General features: G+C 41.3%; 1 protein-coding gene across 11 annotated transcripts in view; it reads right to left on the reverse strand.

Moving 5' to 3' along the window:
* The window catches only part of EDA (ectodysplasin A), a 1521038-nt gene that overhangs the window by 152644 nt on the left and 1351203 nt on the right, over positions 1-17191 (reverse strand). For 6 of the 11 annotated variants that reach the window (XM_078640158.1, XM_078640156.1, XM_078640157.1 and 3 more), the window contains exon 8: positions 5214-6607. The exons of 1 other annotated variant lie outside the window; for it this stretch is intronic. In XM_078640158.1, coding sequence (XP_078496284.1) covers positions 6359-6607 — 249 coding nt within the window. In that variant the 3' untranslated portion in view covers positions 5214-6358. Of the gene's footprint in view, positions 1-5213; positions 6608-17191 lie in introns of those variants that run through there. 4 more of the 11 variants (XR_013594047.1, XR_013594045.1, XM_078640166.1 and 1 more) reach the window with 3 other exon arrangements.

The raw sequence follows: 17191 nt of genomic DNA on the forward strand, positions 1-17191 counted from the left end.
CTTACAGAGAAACCCAGGGCTCCATTCTGCCTCCCGTCACCTTTAACCTGCTCATGCACCCCATCGGACCATACTCCCTCACAGGAGCATCAAAACCCATCAATATGCCAACAACACACATCTTCACTGCTTTTGACATTATGTCCTCATTTGCATTATGAAATTAATGACAAGCACCTTCCTATAACTAATTATAATCAAGGCAGGACTCATTCTTTCTCAACTGCAAATAAGAATAATAAACTCAAGGATGGCTGGACGAAAGGAACATAGATAGTTTCACTTTCTATCTGACACAAACACAAAATCACTTGGATTCATCCTTGACACGGATTCGTCATCAATGAAAAAATGGCAGAAAAGCACAAGATAGGATTGTAGGAGAACTAACCACAAGGGAGGACGACGCTTCCATGAGAATACAGAGAGAATATTTTAAGAAACTATTCTTTTGGCTACTGAGGGGAATTACCAACTTTTGTACAGAATTGAAAAATCGACAGGATTCTCACCTTTTTTCTGAGGAAACAAAGGAAAGAGAACATCGGAGAATCCACATTTCTGAAAACCCAAGAGAGATAAGAGTAAAAAAAAAAGAGACTGGTGCATTGTGAAGCTATCTCAATGAACCTTTCATTTGAATTCTTCTAAATTGTGTTCCAGCAGATTATGTCACTCTAAATATAATGAAAAAGAAAGGTTGGTAAATATATAATAACTTTTTACCCTGTAGTTGGTATATTTTTCTCATTTATTTCTTCATGCCATTTTCCATCTTTGGGGCTTCTGTGTGGTTTACGAAGCTGGGGGTGATTCTGATTACAGGATAAAATCGCAGATTTTCAGTCCTTGAGCTTTGAGTTACTGGATATCCTAACACTTAATCTAAAGCTTCTACAGTTAAGTGATCAACTTTCAGCATAATTTAGTTCAAAGTGATTTAGGTTTCCATTTTTCACTTCCATATTTTCTTGCTTAAACCTTTTTTCACTGTACAATTAATTATGCAACGGTTGTTTTGTCTAACTGCCAATATGTCTGTGAGACTACTCAAGTTGCTCAACATGATCAACACACCCCTTACCCAAGGCATCTTCAAATTGTTCCTCATATGAAAAACTTAACAGGAACACAATGGGTTAGTCAAACATCAACCAATCAAATAACTACCTTTCTTGTGTAGGATCATTGAAAGGTAAGTTGCAACTTAACTCCGTGGAAAAATCAAGAGTAAACAGTGTCTTAGTACAGGGAAGAAAACAAACAGCAAACACCGCTCCTTTTTCATCTCTTCTGAGCGCATTTAAAGGGATGGCATGGTCTTTAATGGAATTGTTAGTTCTGAATGGTGATCTAGATCATGCAACCTATTGCAGCCGAGTCATGTGCAAAATGTTTTAAATGAATCCTAGTTGCCTGTTGGATAGGCAATGACACTTTTTTTATAGCACTGATATTATATAGCTCTCTATTCCACGTTTAATAATTGTCACTCATTTGCTTCCGGATGGTAAGCCAATAAAATATAGGGCAGATGTACATACATTGGCTTCCCTAAAAGTGGTTCCCATTTAGCAAATCCAACAGTATTTTGGCGTACCAATCTATGTACGAATAGGTTGGTTCACAAAACAATGAATCACAGTGGGTCGCAACTTGGCCTTCCTCATGAATTTTTATGAGGTAGTTCGCAAATTGCGACCCACTACGATTCACTGCCATCAAAGGGATGGTGGGCTGCTGGGGTCAGCAGACCACCATGTCTGCGATTACTTTTAAATTCAGCAATTTTTTTTGTAAATGGAGTTCAATTTCCTTAAGAAAAATAGGACGCATTTACAAAAAAAAGAAAATATTTTAAACTATTTTTAAGAGTAGGTCTACCACTAAAAACTGTTTTTGGGATCATAGACAAAGGCGAAGAGGTGCTCTCGAAACCTCTTATTATTTTGAACAGGTTACCACCTCCTTTGAGGTGTTGGAAAAATATAAATGTTTTGAGACCCCATTTGTGTCGCAAAGCATGAATACATATCTTTAGGAATCAGTACCTGTAATTGATGCCCTAAACACACCACTTCCAAATAGCAATTCCTTCTGATTTCCTAAAGCCATTTAGAGATTTGGAGACATGTAACTGAATCGATAAATTGGTTGTGTACATTTTAAAACCACATTTTCTTCTTGAAAATCCTGGTTTTACTGCATCGCAGAAATTGTGAAAAGAAAATGTGTTAGTACATCTTGCCCTAATTTCCTTTACATAGGACAGAATTCATAAAAATGCACTGTCAAGAACTAGAACTTAAATTCCAGGACACAACAACAGAATCACACATCTACAATCAAGTACATCAATATATGTTTTGAGTAGTCTTTTCTAACTTATAGTAAACGGACGGATTTTTTATCCACCCAAAAAAAGTCCAATTCCTTTTGGCATCCTTTTGCACTCAGAAAAAAGAAAAGGGCAAATTAAGCATACTTCAAATGCTTATGGCCATCTTTGTAGAAAGTTAAATGAATAATCTCTCCTAACTAAGGAAAATTCTTGCCGGAACTGTTCCTGTATCGTGCACCCTGCAAACGACCATTTGTTTCGTGATTTCTTTTTTTACACAGATTACTCAGACAGTTTTGGAAATGTGGTGTGGAATCTGCAAGAGCAAAAAATATATACAGCACAGATGGGGTAAATTGAGGAGAGGATGCTAATGCTGCGCTAAACGTTCCCTTTGCATTTCATACTGTCCTTTCACAACTCGTGCAGTTAAAAAATGAAGCAAAATCTAATGGAAAGTCTAGTTCTTGACAGCCCATAATCATAGTTGAATAGTTTGAATCCAGGTTTATATACAACCATGCACCTTTTCTCTCTATTATATGGCTTCGCTTTAAGAAGCAACTGTTAAACTTATTCCAGTTACATGTTTTGGTCATCTAGTAAGGAACCTATTAGACAGACGACATACAGAAGATTAGTAAAAACCTTAGTCATCGATGTAACTAGAAAGAGGCCCTTCACACGGTATAAGAGCAGATATTCCTAAAATATTGTTCAGCTTTAGTTGCTTGAAAATGAAATGTAACCTGACCACAAAATTCGCATGTTTCCACCCCTTGAATTAAGATTTAATAGTTCTGCCAAATCGTACAGTTTAATTAATTTAAATAAAACGCCACACTCCACTTTGAAATACACCTTGAATAAACCTTAAATCCACTTCAGTAGGTAACTTCTGATTTTACCCTCCACATGTGAAGATATATAGGATATCTCCAAATTCAGTATTTTTAGCCTAAGTTCTTCTCTCAAGACATATGTCTAAATCCTGAAATCTATCTCAGGAATCTCCTCTTTATCTATGAAGGTAGTCTTATATGAAATGAAGGTAGTCTTATAATGCGCAACTAAGCCCGAAGGCATCAAGGCGCCTAACCAAAAAACTCCAAAAAGAACCAGGAAACGCGACTACGGGTAGGCTTTAGCAAAGAGCCACGCCTTCAGTGCCTTTCTGAAGCACAAAACAGAGGGTTGGGCCTTCATTTCCAGGGGCAGGGTATTCCACATAGTAGGGGCGAGATATGAAAACGCTCTTCCTCCCCACTTGGCTCTTCGAACGCGAGGCACCGACAACAAACTCTTTCTAGAGGAGCGGAGGTATCTACAGGGAGCGTACGGCACCAGAAGGTCCTTCACCCCCTCCTTCCCATAGCCCTCTAGTGCCCTAAATGTCAGACAAAGAGTCTTAAAGGTAATCCTGGCCTCAATCGGAAGCCAATGTAGGCGTTTCCTGGCAGTTGTGGCAGAGGACATCCTAGGGGCATCCAACACAAATTTGGCCGCCGCATTCTGGATAGTTTGTAGGCGTTGCAGCAAACCCTTATTAATGCCGGCGTAAAGCGCGTTGCAGTAGTCACATCGCGAGATGACCAATGCTACTACAACCTGTTTACGAGCCTGTGGAGATAAGTAATGTTTAATCTTCCTAAGGATCTTGATGATGCACCAACAAGTAGCAACTGTCCTATTGACCTGCTTGGCCATAGAGAGGGCTGGGTTGATCAGGACTCCGAGATTTCGAGCCGAGTCTGTGGGTGTAGCGAAGGGGGCCACCATTCTGAAGACCATATATCCCTGTTCCCCCCGAAAACAAGGATCTCGGTCTTCTCGCCGTTAAGCTTTAGTGAATTGTAAACCATCCACCACGAAACTGCCTCCATACAGTTCCTAAAGCTGAGAGCGGCAGAGCTGACCGAGTGGGAGAGGGAAACCATGATTTGAGTGTCATCTGCATATGACACTACCTCCATCCCAAACGATCTTATCAACCTGGCAAGTGGGGCCACATAGATGTTAAAGAGGGTCGGACTTAACGCCGACCCCTGTGGCACACCACATTGCACAGGTGTGGATGGAGATAGGAACTCTCCTAACTCTGTTCCCTCTGGTTGAGGAATGAGGCCAGCAAACTCAAAGCCGTACCTTCCACCCCTATCTCTCCGAGAGGTGATGTTAAAACCAGGGGAGACAGGGTATCAAAGGCGGCTGTTAGGTCTAACAGGACCAGAAGAGTGGTGTGGCCCTTGTCGACCTCAGTGCGAATGTTATCAAGCACTACAGTGAGAGCCGACCCAGTGCTGTGGCACCTCCTGAAACCATGCTGAGAATGGTCAAGTAGACCTGCAGAGTCCAAGAAGGTCGCCAGATGCTGGTTAAGATGGGTCTCCAGCATCTTTGCTGGTGCCGGGAGCAAAGAAATAGGACGAAAATTCTTAAGAATTTCAGGATCTAATGTTGTTTTCTTAAGGAGGGGCTTGTCCACAGCACTCTTCCAGTGCGAGGGAAAGATCTACCTCTGTTTTACTAAACAGGAAAGCATATAGAAGCCACAGATTCTCTTACTGTGTGTCTAAAGTATCATCAATTTCTACATCACAAGGTTTCCCAAACTTCTACTGTGTAGAGTACCTACATATTTTACTTAATTCACTGTACGCATATTTACTTTAACAAACAACTCTAAGTTCTACTACCTCAGGAAGCAGATTCAGGGTTTATCCTCACAATCACTTCCAAAGTTTGTCTCCCAAAGCCTCTCCAAATACTATCACTTCAACAATGGGAAAGCATTACTTACAATCGTACAACCAAATTATAGCTGTGGTGCATGTTCCACAAGGTTAGATGTAATTTCACTCTTGCATTCAAGTTGTGGTTATCACAAGAGCAAATTAGTTTATTAAAGTAAAAGTGGAAAAGTGAAAACCTGGGCTCCAAACGCTCCCAGGCACATCTGATCATTAATGATCAATTAATGGAGAGATACGCCACAATGACAAAGATGGCAAGGAAATGAGGTGCTCTATGTTCACCACTCTGCCACCGAAAGAGGTTACTTGCATCATGAAATAAACACGTTTAAATGGTGTTCCGAACAAAATGCAACACAGTAACAATTATGCAAAGATACATTAATAAATAAAACTCCAAAACACTGACTTGAAAAAAACGTGGACCAATATTTTTAAAACATGAAGGCAGCACATGGGCATAGAAAGAAAAAAAACTTGCACAGTGAGGGGTTTGAGAGAGGATGACATGACGTGAGTATCACATACTTCACCTCTTGCAGCATTGACACAACACAGTCAATAAAGGAGAAACATGGGGGGGACAAATGTTCACCTGTTTTCAACCTTAAAGACATGGCCTTCGTTTTGTTATTGACCTGCTACCTTTTATGTTTCAACTAATCATTCAGATCTCCCATAAAACGACATTTAATCCCATCTTTGAACATATTCATAAAAAATCCTCAGTCATTTTCTCTGGCTCCGATGTGTTCCTCTACTACAAGACTCTTTATCAAGGTTACATCAACCCTAAATCTAGAGAGAGACATCTAGAACAGACCAAGGTTAGATTTCACCAGCAGCACAACTACAAGTAATGTCCATGCCTCTTGGGAATTTCTCCCTGAACAGGGGAAGTCTTAGTGCAAGGTGGACGAATCCTCCACACAATCTCTCCCAGCATATCCAGGAGTCCATGCAGGAAGGTTTAGCAGCCAGTCGAAGTCTCATAATGGTCCTTCTCAAAACCGATGTAGCCATGGTGTGCCTGTGATGCTGGCTGCCATCATAAAACCACTAATAAAAGTTTCAACAGCTTCACCCCAATCCTTCCATTTGGTAAAGTCTTCTCTCCTCCGATTAGGCGACTCAAGGGCCCAGAAGCTACTGAGCAGCTTTCTGTGAAACTGTAGAAAATATACCCTGAAATACTGAGAGATGACTGGCAGCACTGTGTGATCTTCAAGAGTCTGCATCCTCAATAGGCAGCCAGACCAGCCTGCTATCCTGGTGCTTCTCCCAGTCGCACAGCACCAAAGAATGTTGCATGTTTGCTCATGTTAATGGAGATATCAGCATGGACCATCTTTACTGTGATCTTTTGCTTGGCTTTCAGAAGGCAAACGCCAGCGGTATAGCAAGTATTAAAACTGGTCTTCCTTGTCTCTATACTTCGGGTGCACTGTAGGAAGGGTACGTCATCCACCAGGACCTCATAGCTTGCAAAGTCGGAGAAGTTGAGGTAGTAAACCTAATAGGGAAAAAAAAGTGTCAGAGAAATATACTTAAAGCTAAGGAAACGCATTACACCCTCTAACCCACACCCAGGTCGCCCTACTTATGGCATGCATATCATATGGAACCAAATACAAAAACACACTACATTTAGGTAATCAACACATATCCACCTCTTCATTACAAACTCCCCCAAACCTATGCAATACAGACAATGTATTTGCTCAAACAACTTGATGTGCATAGCACACACAGACAGACACACGAAGACACTTGTCGAGATAACACAAAAACACTCATAATTCAAGTGCACTATAATCAAAGATTACCTTTATGGCGCATCTGGTTACTTTAGTCCTTGCTTTCCCTTCTTTACAACCTGGATTGGAACTTTGATTTCAACAATTTGGGCAGAGGCCTCCTCCAAAAAGATAATTTAGCATTAAAAACCTTGTGAACCCTGCTACAATTATGTGTCTCTGAATGTGCACCAGGCCCTGGGCCATATTTTTCAGGTCTGAGGAAAGCTGGGTATGGTGAAAGTCAGGATGCAAGAACTAAAAGAAACTGAAACGCCATAAAGGTAATTTCTTTATTCCTCTTGTTCGGTCTGTTCTCCATCTTTCACGGCTTGTTTGGGTTAGATTTCACAAAAGCAGTAGCCAGGTGGCTGTCCTACATATTATAGAAATTGGGCATGACTCAGTAAGATGAGTAACAAGCCAATATGTGTTGGATGTCCTGCACTTACCAAACTCTAAATAACCCCTTGACTCCTTTCTAAAAAGAACTTCATATTCTTTGAACTATCAAGAATAAGAAAGCAGAATCCCTACTGAAGTGAAATGATGAGAAGGGGAAACATTGAGGGAATTCTCTGTAGTAATAGTGTGTGAATCAAAGCTAAAGGGAGAAAAGCATAAACTGTCTATCCTGATCATTTCAACTCCAATGCTTTGTTGGAGAAAGTTGACCTTTCCCCAGCTGGGGACATTTGGTCGCACCAGCAAATAGATCTGTGGGAAAGCCTAGGTTTTAATGGTTTACTTTACTGGGACACCATAGTTGAAACCTTAAAAGAATCAACTTGACGACCAACACTTGGATCAGCCCATGAAGGTGGCCCGGCTGGCCTTTAAAGGGATGACAATTGATTCTCTTTCATATGTCAAACACATGCTGGCAATGTGAGAATGTGTTCCACCGTGTTGTATGTGATTTCACTAAAAAACAATTTCATAGAATATGATTACTGAGAAACCATTTAACCTAAACTGTTTAATGGAAATATGCATGATGAATGGCATTTACCATTTCATAGAAACCTATTCACATGAGGATTTTTTTTCCAAATGAGCTTTTGGATACTTATTGTGGTAAGGTGTGAATGCAATGCCTGCAGATCTTACTTCCATTTCTGTAGGAGGTATTTATTTCAGTGCTATACCTCAGGGGACATTACTTCGGATTTCTATTGTTTACACTGTCAATTATTTCACATGATTTTAATTCATTGACCCCTCACTATTCCTATGCACTATGAATCCCTGACCCAGTCACAATCCGATCATCATGTCAAAAATACACCTATATCTGACCCTTAAATTCCACCCATCCCTGACGCTAAAAGCCATTATTACCCCTAAACTCGACCCACCTCTCTGAACCCTAAAAATCCCTCACCGCAACTGTGACTCCGAAACAACACCCATCCCAGAGCACTAAAACCACAAATCTTCACCCCTTCCTGAACCCTAACAATTCATTTCTATGTCTAAACCCCACCCATCCCTTTAAACCCCTCACCACAATGGCATAACGCAACATTAGGTGGCCTGCCTGCAGAATATGCCCAGTCTCCAATATCTCACAGACATTCATTGACCTTGGGCTGAATAGCGGCCTCCCGAAGGGTGAGGCATCTGACTCGTTGGGGGCCACCTTGTGCTGCAGGGTCCAGCATTATGCCCCAGACTCCACGCCTAAACTCCGCCCATCAGGACCCTAAACAAAAACCCTTATCACCCCTTAACACCACTCAGTCCTGATCCTTAAAAACCTATCTCTGAACCCTTAAACCCCTCACAACTCTAACCTTTACCCATTCCTGAATCCTAAAGCTCTACCTGGCCACAGACTCTACCCATCCCGACTCCCAAAACCGCACAGCACCCCTAAACTACTCCCATTCATGAACCCTAAAAATCCTTTACCACTCCTAAAATCGACCCATTGCTCAACCTAAAAAACTCTTGAAAGCCCTAAACTCTGCCCATCAGTGAACCCTAAAAACCTCTCAACACTCCTACACTCTGCTCATCCCTGAACACTAAAAACCCCACATCACCCACAAATTCAAATCAATCATGAATCCTAAAAACACCTCACCACCCCAATCTCCCCCATAACTGGTCCCCAAACACCCTCAGCACTCCGAAATCTATCCTATTCCTGAAGCTTAAATATTAATTAAATTTAGATTTTTCCCTTTAAAATGTTTCCTTCCGAAATTTTGTATTTCCTTAAAATTGACTTTCCTTAAAATTTATTTACTATGATATGGTTTTCTCCAAAGTGGTTTCTCAGTTTTCCTTAATTTACATACATCAGTTTCCCCTTTTACTCAGGACAAGCTTTGTGGTGGTGTTTTCTGTGCATACATGAATCTCATGCCTAGATGGTTTAATATCTTGTCTTGAACATGCTGATACAAAGGGATACATTGTGCCCATTCAGGTGTGCAAATGGAAATGGAGTGAACCCAAGTAGGTAGGCACATAGAAATGGAGTGAACCCAAAATCTAAGTAATGGGAGTGTAATGCCTTCTTGTAACACTGGAAGAATGATTGCATATATAAGTGTCCCATAGGACTTTTCTAAGTAAAAGGCTATTGCATTAACGCCTTAACCGCAGCAGTTTTTCCGCCGCAGTGCAGGCGTTCTATTAGGTGGGCGGGGCTGCATCAGCCGTTGGTCGTGCGCAGCACTGGGGAGGGAGTGCTCCCGTCGGCCAACGGGAGCATGGAAGGGGTTAATTACCTTTTTCCTTCTGAACTTCTTAAGCCTTATATTTCACATCTTGTAGTAAGCATACGGAAGCAGCAAGGGCTTTATGTTTTCCAATGCAGCAGTAAGACTATCGACTAAAACAAGTTGATCCTTTGAATGTCAAGGATCTAGGAAACTAATACAAGATGTGACTGGATTGACGCAAGGTTCACTGAGCTTTAGCAATAGCAATCCGACAGACTCATTCACCTGAAATACCTGCACAAGATTTAGTCAAATGAAAGAGAGTCTTGACCCCTCCACATGTGTAGAGTTAAGCCTGGAACCTTTTATCCTACTGTATGGGCCTGAACAGTCGTACAGCGGTATTGGGCATGTATTTACTCAACTATCACTAAGGTGATGGGCAGAACGGTTGTGACTGACCCTAGAATGGCACTTCTGGGATTGATGAACGAATGGGGTGGCCCAAGAACCACTAGATTATTGGTTGCAATGGGAGAAACGCAATTGTACACGTCACTGGTGATCAGAAAAGGCCCCTTCTATAGAGGAATAGGCACACGGAATGAACAGGTGTGCCAGGGTAGAAGAATATGCATGTCAATAGAGCCGATGCCAGCAAAAATATGTAAATGTGTGGGGCTTGTGGTTGAATTACTCTTTCTCTCTGGGTGTCTAAACAAGAAAGTAAGGACACTAAGAATATGTATTGTTACTTTGACACAATTTGATTAATGCTATGCTGTACGCTGATACCCTTTTGTTTTCGCATTTTTAAATTAAAAATAAATTAAAAAGTGTTATTAAAAAATAAGGATGCAAGTAATTGTTGGATAATAATCTGTGCATCCTCTATGTACTTAAGCACAAATAGGCCAATTTGCATTTGTTGATTCTTTTTCCTTGTTGGGTTTCAAATTTCTCTTATGTGGCATTTTTGTGACTTTTCTGCACTTGTTTGGCGTGCAGTTGATTAACACCAAAGGTGGCTGGGTGCTGGCAACGCAAAAGCACCACAAAGTGCAATAAGACTTTTTACTGTTGTACTGCTGTAAATTGGGGGTAGATGTGCAGACATTTGGCTCAGCACCACATGCTAGGTCTGAGTTCCCAACTTCTGTGTACTGCCAGCGTGCTGAACAATATAGGCACCATCACTATCAGAATGGAAACATTTTTGACGAATACTGATAAAAGACCTAAAACTGATGTCTTGTTAGGAAATATTAAACTCAAAGTGTTTGACCAATCTATTAGTATATTGTAACCACTCCTGAATTATTTATCAATTGCTTGTGCTCTCTGTTCAGCACCCTATTGTTCCACAGCTTAGCTCTTACTTTATTAGTGACCTATATGTGCACATGTATAGAATGTTAGAATGAACAGAATAGTTACCATCATAGGATGGGGAATCATTACTTTGATTGCCCTTTCCAGTTCGAGATCTCCTAAAAGGTGAGGCAGGCCCAAGAACTAAGCCGACACTGTTGATAGGATATGAAACAGTAATCAGCTCCTGGGGTGGAAAATGTTTGGCCACAGGTGATTTAAGCCATGTCTTATGGTTTCCAGTCAGTTTTGATTGGAAATGGTTTGGTAAAGGAGTATGCATTACTGTCTCACATCTGAAGCTCAGGAACAGACACTTCAAAATTAGTATGTTCTTCATCCACCTAGATAAGCCGTAAGATTGACCAGAAATAAGAGGTAAGAGCACGCTGAAGCTTTAAAAATCACACAGCTCTGGCATTTAGTCTCTTCATTGTAAACTTCAGTAGAAGAAGTTTTTCTCTCTCTGAGGTGAATCTTTGGAAAAGCAAAATTCTTAACAAATATTGTATTGCAGAGTGGAACACGACCATTAAACAGTACACATGGAGGGATAATGAAAAAAGAATTAGGATCTGATTAGTCATGGGGGTTGTCCTGAAAGTGCTCAGGATAACAAATGTCAATGTGAGCTGGTGAGTTCAGTAACAAGACATTGGCCCAATCATTGTGGAACAGTTGGAAACCCAAAGGCCAAAAGCTACCACACAAAGAGAATGCATACTCAAATTGATACTGGACAATATCAATGGGAATAATCCTTTTCTTATTCATCTTTCAGATTTGTTTCCAGTGCTTAGAAGTGCTGTGCTTGTCCAGGATTTGTCTTACTACATTGTGTGGTATCATAGCTTAATTAATCTGGAAGTATCAGAACATTTGCCGATAAAAGCAGATGTGGATTTAGGTAGAGTGTCAGATGTTGGCTAGAGATTTGGAAAACCTGAAGAACAACTGGTATGCGAGGGGATCAGGCCCCTGATGATTGCTGAGCATGGACTTAGAGACAAGAATCGGATTCAACCCAAGACTCCCTCAATTTTTGTTCTCGATACACAGTGCGGGGGACCTTTTCATAGGCCTGACAGATCCTCCACACTACATCAATAACCTTATCATATATGAGGAGAGCTTCAAAGAGAAAAAGTAGAAAGTAGTATTTTTCGGAGTAGTACATGAACGAATCACTTGGTGGGATAACAAAAACAATATATTATTAAGGTGAAGAGCAAGGCCAAGTGAATGAACAGACAGACCTGGAAGGCAGGTATCAACATTAGTTGAGTGAGAGTACCTTTCCTGAGCAGGTTGATAAGAAGAAAGAACAGAAAAAAAATACCATTTAGATGGGAGCATTTGTGGGAAAATTGCTTTACTGACAGAAGTGCGGTACTGTTAGGGTAATTCATTAGATGACAAATCGCAGTTTTATGTCACTGATCTGCTCAAAAATATGTTTTATTCTCTTATGTACAGTCCTCCTAATGTTTAAATATTTAACCACTGTTACTTCAGCGTTGGCAGCTGTTCTATACATTTCATTCATTCTTTTCATTTAATAATATTTGTTTTGTTCTGAATCAAATGTATATTTTTGTGGATGCTTTCTTTCTATTTGTTATGGTTTGTAAAATGTGCAATGCCCATTTTATTAACTGTTATAAACTGCTGCAGAGCCTCTCAAGCTGACCAAATACATAAACAACTGTTAAATTGTCATACCTCCTTCTTTATTGTTGTCATTTCCTCTTTAAGTCATTCTTTATTCCCTTTGTATATTTCCCTTTTAAGAACATGTATACTTTTGATTATGGCACATGCTGCTATGTTGAGAATTATGTTGAACTGTATCTAGAGATGGCAATCTCATTCTGCCTGAAGACCTGCAGCCTGTGAAGTACTGTGCTTGTTCTTGATTAAATGTCTTCTTAAACTTTGGATCAGTCTACAATTTATTTGGAATATTCTACAAATTTGGCGACGAGGGTCAAGTACCTGCTACATTGTCAAGCACAGTAGCGGTACATTTACATTTTGGATTATTTACAAAAATGTTATTGTCATCCTTTACATTTTTTTTGTGGGGAGAATTTGGAGAACTTTGACTTTTAATCTCCTCATCTGTCTCCTGAATATCTGGATTCCATAATTTTATTTCTGGACTATTTACAGATTTTCAACATTTTGGAACTTTCATATCACCTTAAACTTTAATATTGCCGGTTACATCGCGCTTGTATTCGTGTGGCAGATTTCAAGACCTTCGCGAAATTCATTTTTTTCTGGAATTTTTAAAGGATTTGTTTGGATAATTTTGAGTTGAATAGCTTGGATTTTTTCAAATCTACAAAAGACATCCTACGCGTGGATTGTTTCACACACGTGCCTACCTCATCGAAGATTGAAACTTCCTACTGTGAGGCATTCCATCTACGGCATCGGAAACCTGAAGCGTCCTTCGAACGTGAGGTGTTCCATTCCATTCGTAACTCGTGCTGACACTATTGACGGATTTACGTCATCGCGTACCTTACGTGACGACGCAACGTCTTAGCGTCATCGGCAGACATCTTGTAGTCATAGCTACCGATGTTAATGTCGGATCGGACTTGAATGCTGCTACCGATATTTATTTCAAAAGAACTTGAATGCTACTTCCGCGTCTGGATTTTCATCAGAATTTGAACTAGTCCAAAGGTATTTAAAGGTGACTTTTACGCTAAAGTTGACATTTAAATGCACGCGACGCTGATGTGCACAGCTCTGAAGGAGTAGTCCATGTACTTGCACATACGCTGATGTGCACAGCTTTCTCAAATCTTTTTATTTCAATTTAATGTTCTAGCTAAATAATATTTTAGAGCATTCTGTATAATTTTTTATTTTGGTGGCGTCTTAAGCACTTAGTTGATTATTTAATTGATTTATACTTTTTTTTAAAAATGCAATTTTATCCTCTTAGCAAATTTCTTCAATGCAAGGGTGATCCCCCAATACCCTGGACCAGATGGAAGGAAGAATTTTTAACATATTTAAAGGCCATTGATGGGGAAAGAATGGGAAATGAAGGGAAAACAAATATTTTCCTTCACTGTCTGGGTTCGGAGGGACAGGCAGTGTTCCGAACTCTTCCCACAGTTCCAGGTGATTTGGGTGTATTTGATGAGGTGATGTTACGTGTAGAAACCAGATTCAAACCTACAACTAGCATTGCCCTCAACTGATACAAATTTTATACAAGGGCACAGAGAGAGTCAGAGTCTTTTGATGATTTTTTGACTGCATTTAGAGCTCTTGTAGTTTCATGTAATTTTGGAGCTATATCTGACGACATGATTAGAGACCAAATTATTGTCAATGTAAGAAGCAAAAAAACTCAAGAGCAGTTGTGGATATTGGGCAATCCTAATTTAAATGATACTATTTCTACTGCAAAAGCATTTGAGCAGTCTGACAAATGGATGAAAACCATACAAGATGTTGGGGCGAAGGGTGAGAAGTAATGAAGTGTGTGCCATGAGTAATTCAAATAAGAATCCTCAGGGTAGTAGAGTAAATAGTAAAGGTGTTGTTTGCTTTAGGTGTGGGAGCAGTAACCATGTGGCCTCTTTTAAATTCTGTCCTGCGATTGGAAAGGAGTGCAACAATTGTGGAAGTATAGGTCATTTCTCTAAAGCTTGCAGGGAAGATAGGAAGAAGTTTAGTGATAAGAGCAAGAGCAATAATAAAAATAATGAAGTGTCTTATGTGAGGATGAATCCTGACAGTGAAGTTACTTTTGTAAATTGTGAACATTCGTCTTGTACTAATTCTATTTTATTTATTTATTTTATTTGGAACATTTATATAGCGCAACAGATGCTTCATCGAAGAGGCATCCCGGCGCTAGTAGACATGCCAACAGAGTGCAGAAGCTAGGCCCTAGAAGAAAAAGCTAGACCCTGGAGAATAGAAAAGTTTTAATCGCTTTACGAAAGGACAGAAGGCAATAATCAAGACGGCGAATGTGCACAGGGAGGGAGTTCCATAATTTGGCAGCAAGATACCGAAAGGACCAACCCCCTGCTCTAAGCCGTTCACCCGGGGGACCACAGCAAGGAAGTGCTCGGCCGAGCGCAGCTGGCGTGTAGGTACATAGGGAATCAACAAATTAGACAATCTCAGGAGAAGACCTTTTCAGAATTTTAAAAGTCAGACAAAGTACCTTAAATTCAATCCTACGGGGCACAGGCAACCAGTGCAGACGCCGCAGGGCACCTGTCACAGAACACCTTCTAGGGAGCCGCAGAAGGACTCGGGCAGCAGCGTTCTGCACCCTAACAAAACGCATAACTTCCGCCTTATTGGCTCCCAATAAAAGAGAATTAGCATAATTCAACCTAGACAAAATAGTTGCTTGGACTATCAACTGACGGGTGGGGGAATCGAAGAAACCAAGCAAAGGTCGTAATCCTCGGAGGAGACCGAAGCAGGAACCCGCGATCTTCTTGGTATGCTCTTGGAAATCCAGCTTGGTGTCAAACCAGACCCCTATGTTTTTCACGGCATCACATATAGAATACGGCCACCAATGTTTTCTCTTTAGTCCCTTATCTTTCCCCACCAACAATACCTCTGATTTGTTTGCGTTGAGTTGCAAACAATTAGAGGTCATTCACAGCGCAACCGCAGCAAGGCCAGCCTGAAACTGCGCGGCATCCTGAGAGTGGTCTTCAGAAAGGGCCACCACCAGCTGAGTGTCATCAGCGTACGAAATCACAGTCAGACCGTGGGCTCTTGCTACCGCAGTCAATGGTTGCACATAGAGGTTAAACAGGACCGGGCTTAAAGCCGAGCCCTGAGGCACCCCCTGCCCGATGGCATGAGCATGGGAGAGGAAGGGGGGGCCGCGACCTGAAATGATCTGTCCGATAAAAACAAACGGAACCACTCCAGGGACGGACCTACCACCCCCACCTCTTCTAAGCGGCGCAAGAGGATCTTATGGGAGACTGTGTCGAACGCCGCACTGAGATCGAGCAGGATGAGAGCCGCAGTCTGTCCCTCATCCAAGATGGTACGAAGATGTTCACACACTGCTACAAGTGCGGTCTCAGTGCTATGACCCGGGCGGAACCCATTCTGGGAACGATCTAAGGCGTCAATATTGCTCAAGTGGCCAGAGAGAGTGCTATTGACATGTGCTTCAGCAATTTTTGCGACCCAGGGTAGCAGGGATATGGGACGAAAGTTTTCTGGCTTAGCAGGGTCAAGAGTGGATTTTTTTTAGCAGGGGGACCACCCTCGCAGTTTTCCAAGGAATAGGCACTACTGCTGTAGAAAAGGAGGAGTTTATAATCTGGCATATAGGTGACAGTAGCACAGATATAGCATGTCTGAATTGGTCAGGTTTCATAGGGTCAATAGGGGAGCCCGATTTGACCGTCTTACTCAGCGTAAGGAATTCGTCATGGGACAAAGGAGGGATAACAGCCAACGTAGTAGTGGGCCGAGGAGTATCAATGGGAGCAAAGTCCGTAGGGGCAGTAAAAAAGGATTTGTAGATGGCCTCAACCTTTTGAACAAAGATGATAGCCAACTCCTCACATTGTCGCTTAGACGTAATACAGGCTGTAACAGGATCTTTCCGGGTTTTAAAATCATGGAGTATTTTGAAAATGCTTTTAACAGGATTGTTGCTGGCCTTAATCTCCTTAGTGAGAAAGGCCGAACAGGCCTGATGTATAGCCTTGTGATAGCGCTTAATCGCTTCCTGATAAAGCTTTTTTGCCCCAGGATCATATGCCTTTCTCCAGGCGCATTCAAGCTTTTTACAAGAACTGCGTAAGGCAGCCAAGGAGTCATCAAACCAGGGATTAGACTTTGAGCAACGGCCCTTCGACCATTTGGCTGGAATCAGAGAGTCTAGAGCTTGGAGTATCCAGATACAGAAAGTGTTATAAGCTTGCTCGGGGTCAGTGTCAAAAATAGGGCAGGAGGATGTCAGAATGGAACAAAGATCTCTTATGTTAAGTTTATGCCAACACCGTCTAAGAGTGGCCTTAAGGCTCACTCAAGGTGTGACCGTGAAAAGGGGAACATAGAAAGTGACTAAAAAATGATCAGACCAACACATCGGACTGGGAATCCCCACCATAAGAGAAGGGATGTTAGAGAACACCAGATCGAGTAAATGCCCAGCTGAGTGGGTGGGACCCACTACCGACTGTATTAATTGGCAGGCGGCGAAATCAGCAAGCAATCTGCTGATATCGG

Source organism: Lissotriton helveticus, chromosome 4_2, assembly GCF_964261635.1.
Source record: "Lissotriton helveticus chromosome 4_2, aLisHel1.1, whole genome shotgun sequence".
Lineage (NCBI taxonomy): Eukaryota > Metazoa > Chordata > Amphibia > Caudata > Salamandridae > Lissotriton > Lissotriton helveticus.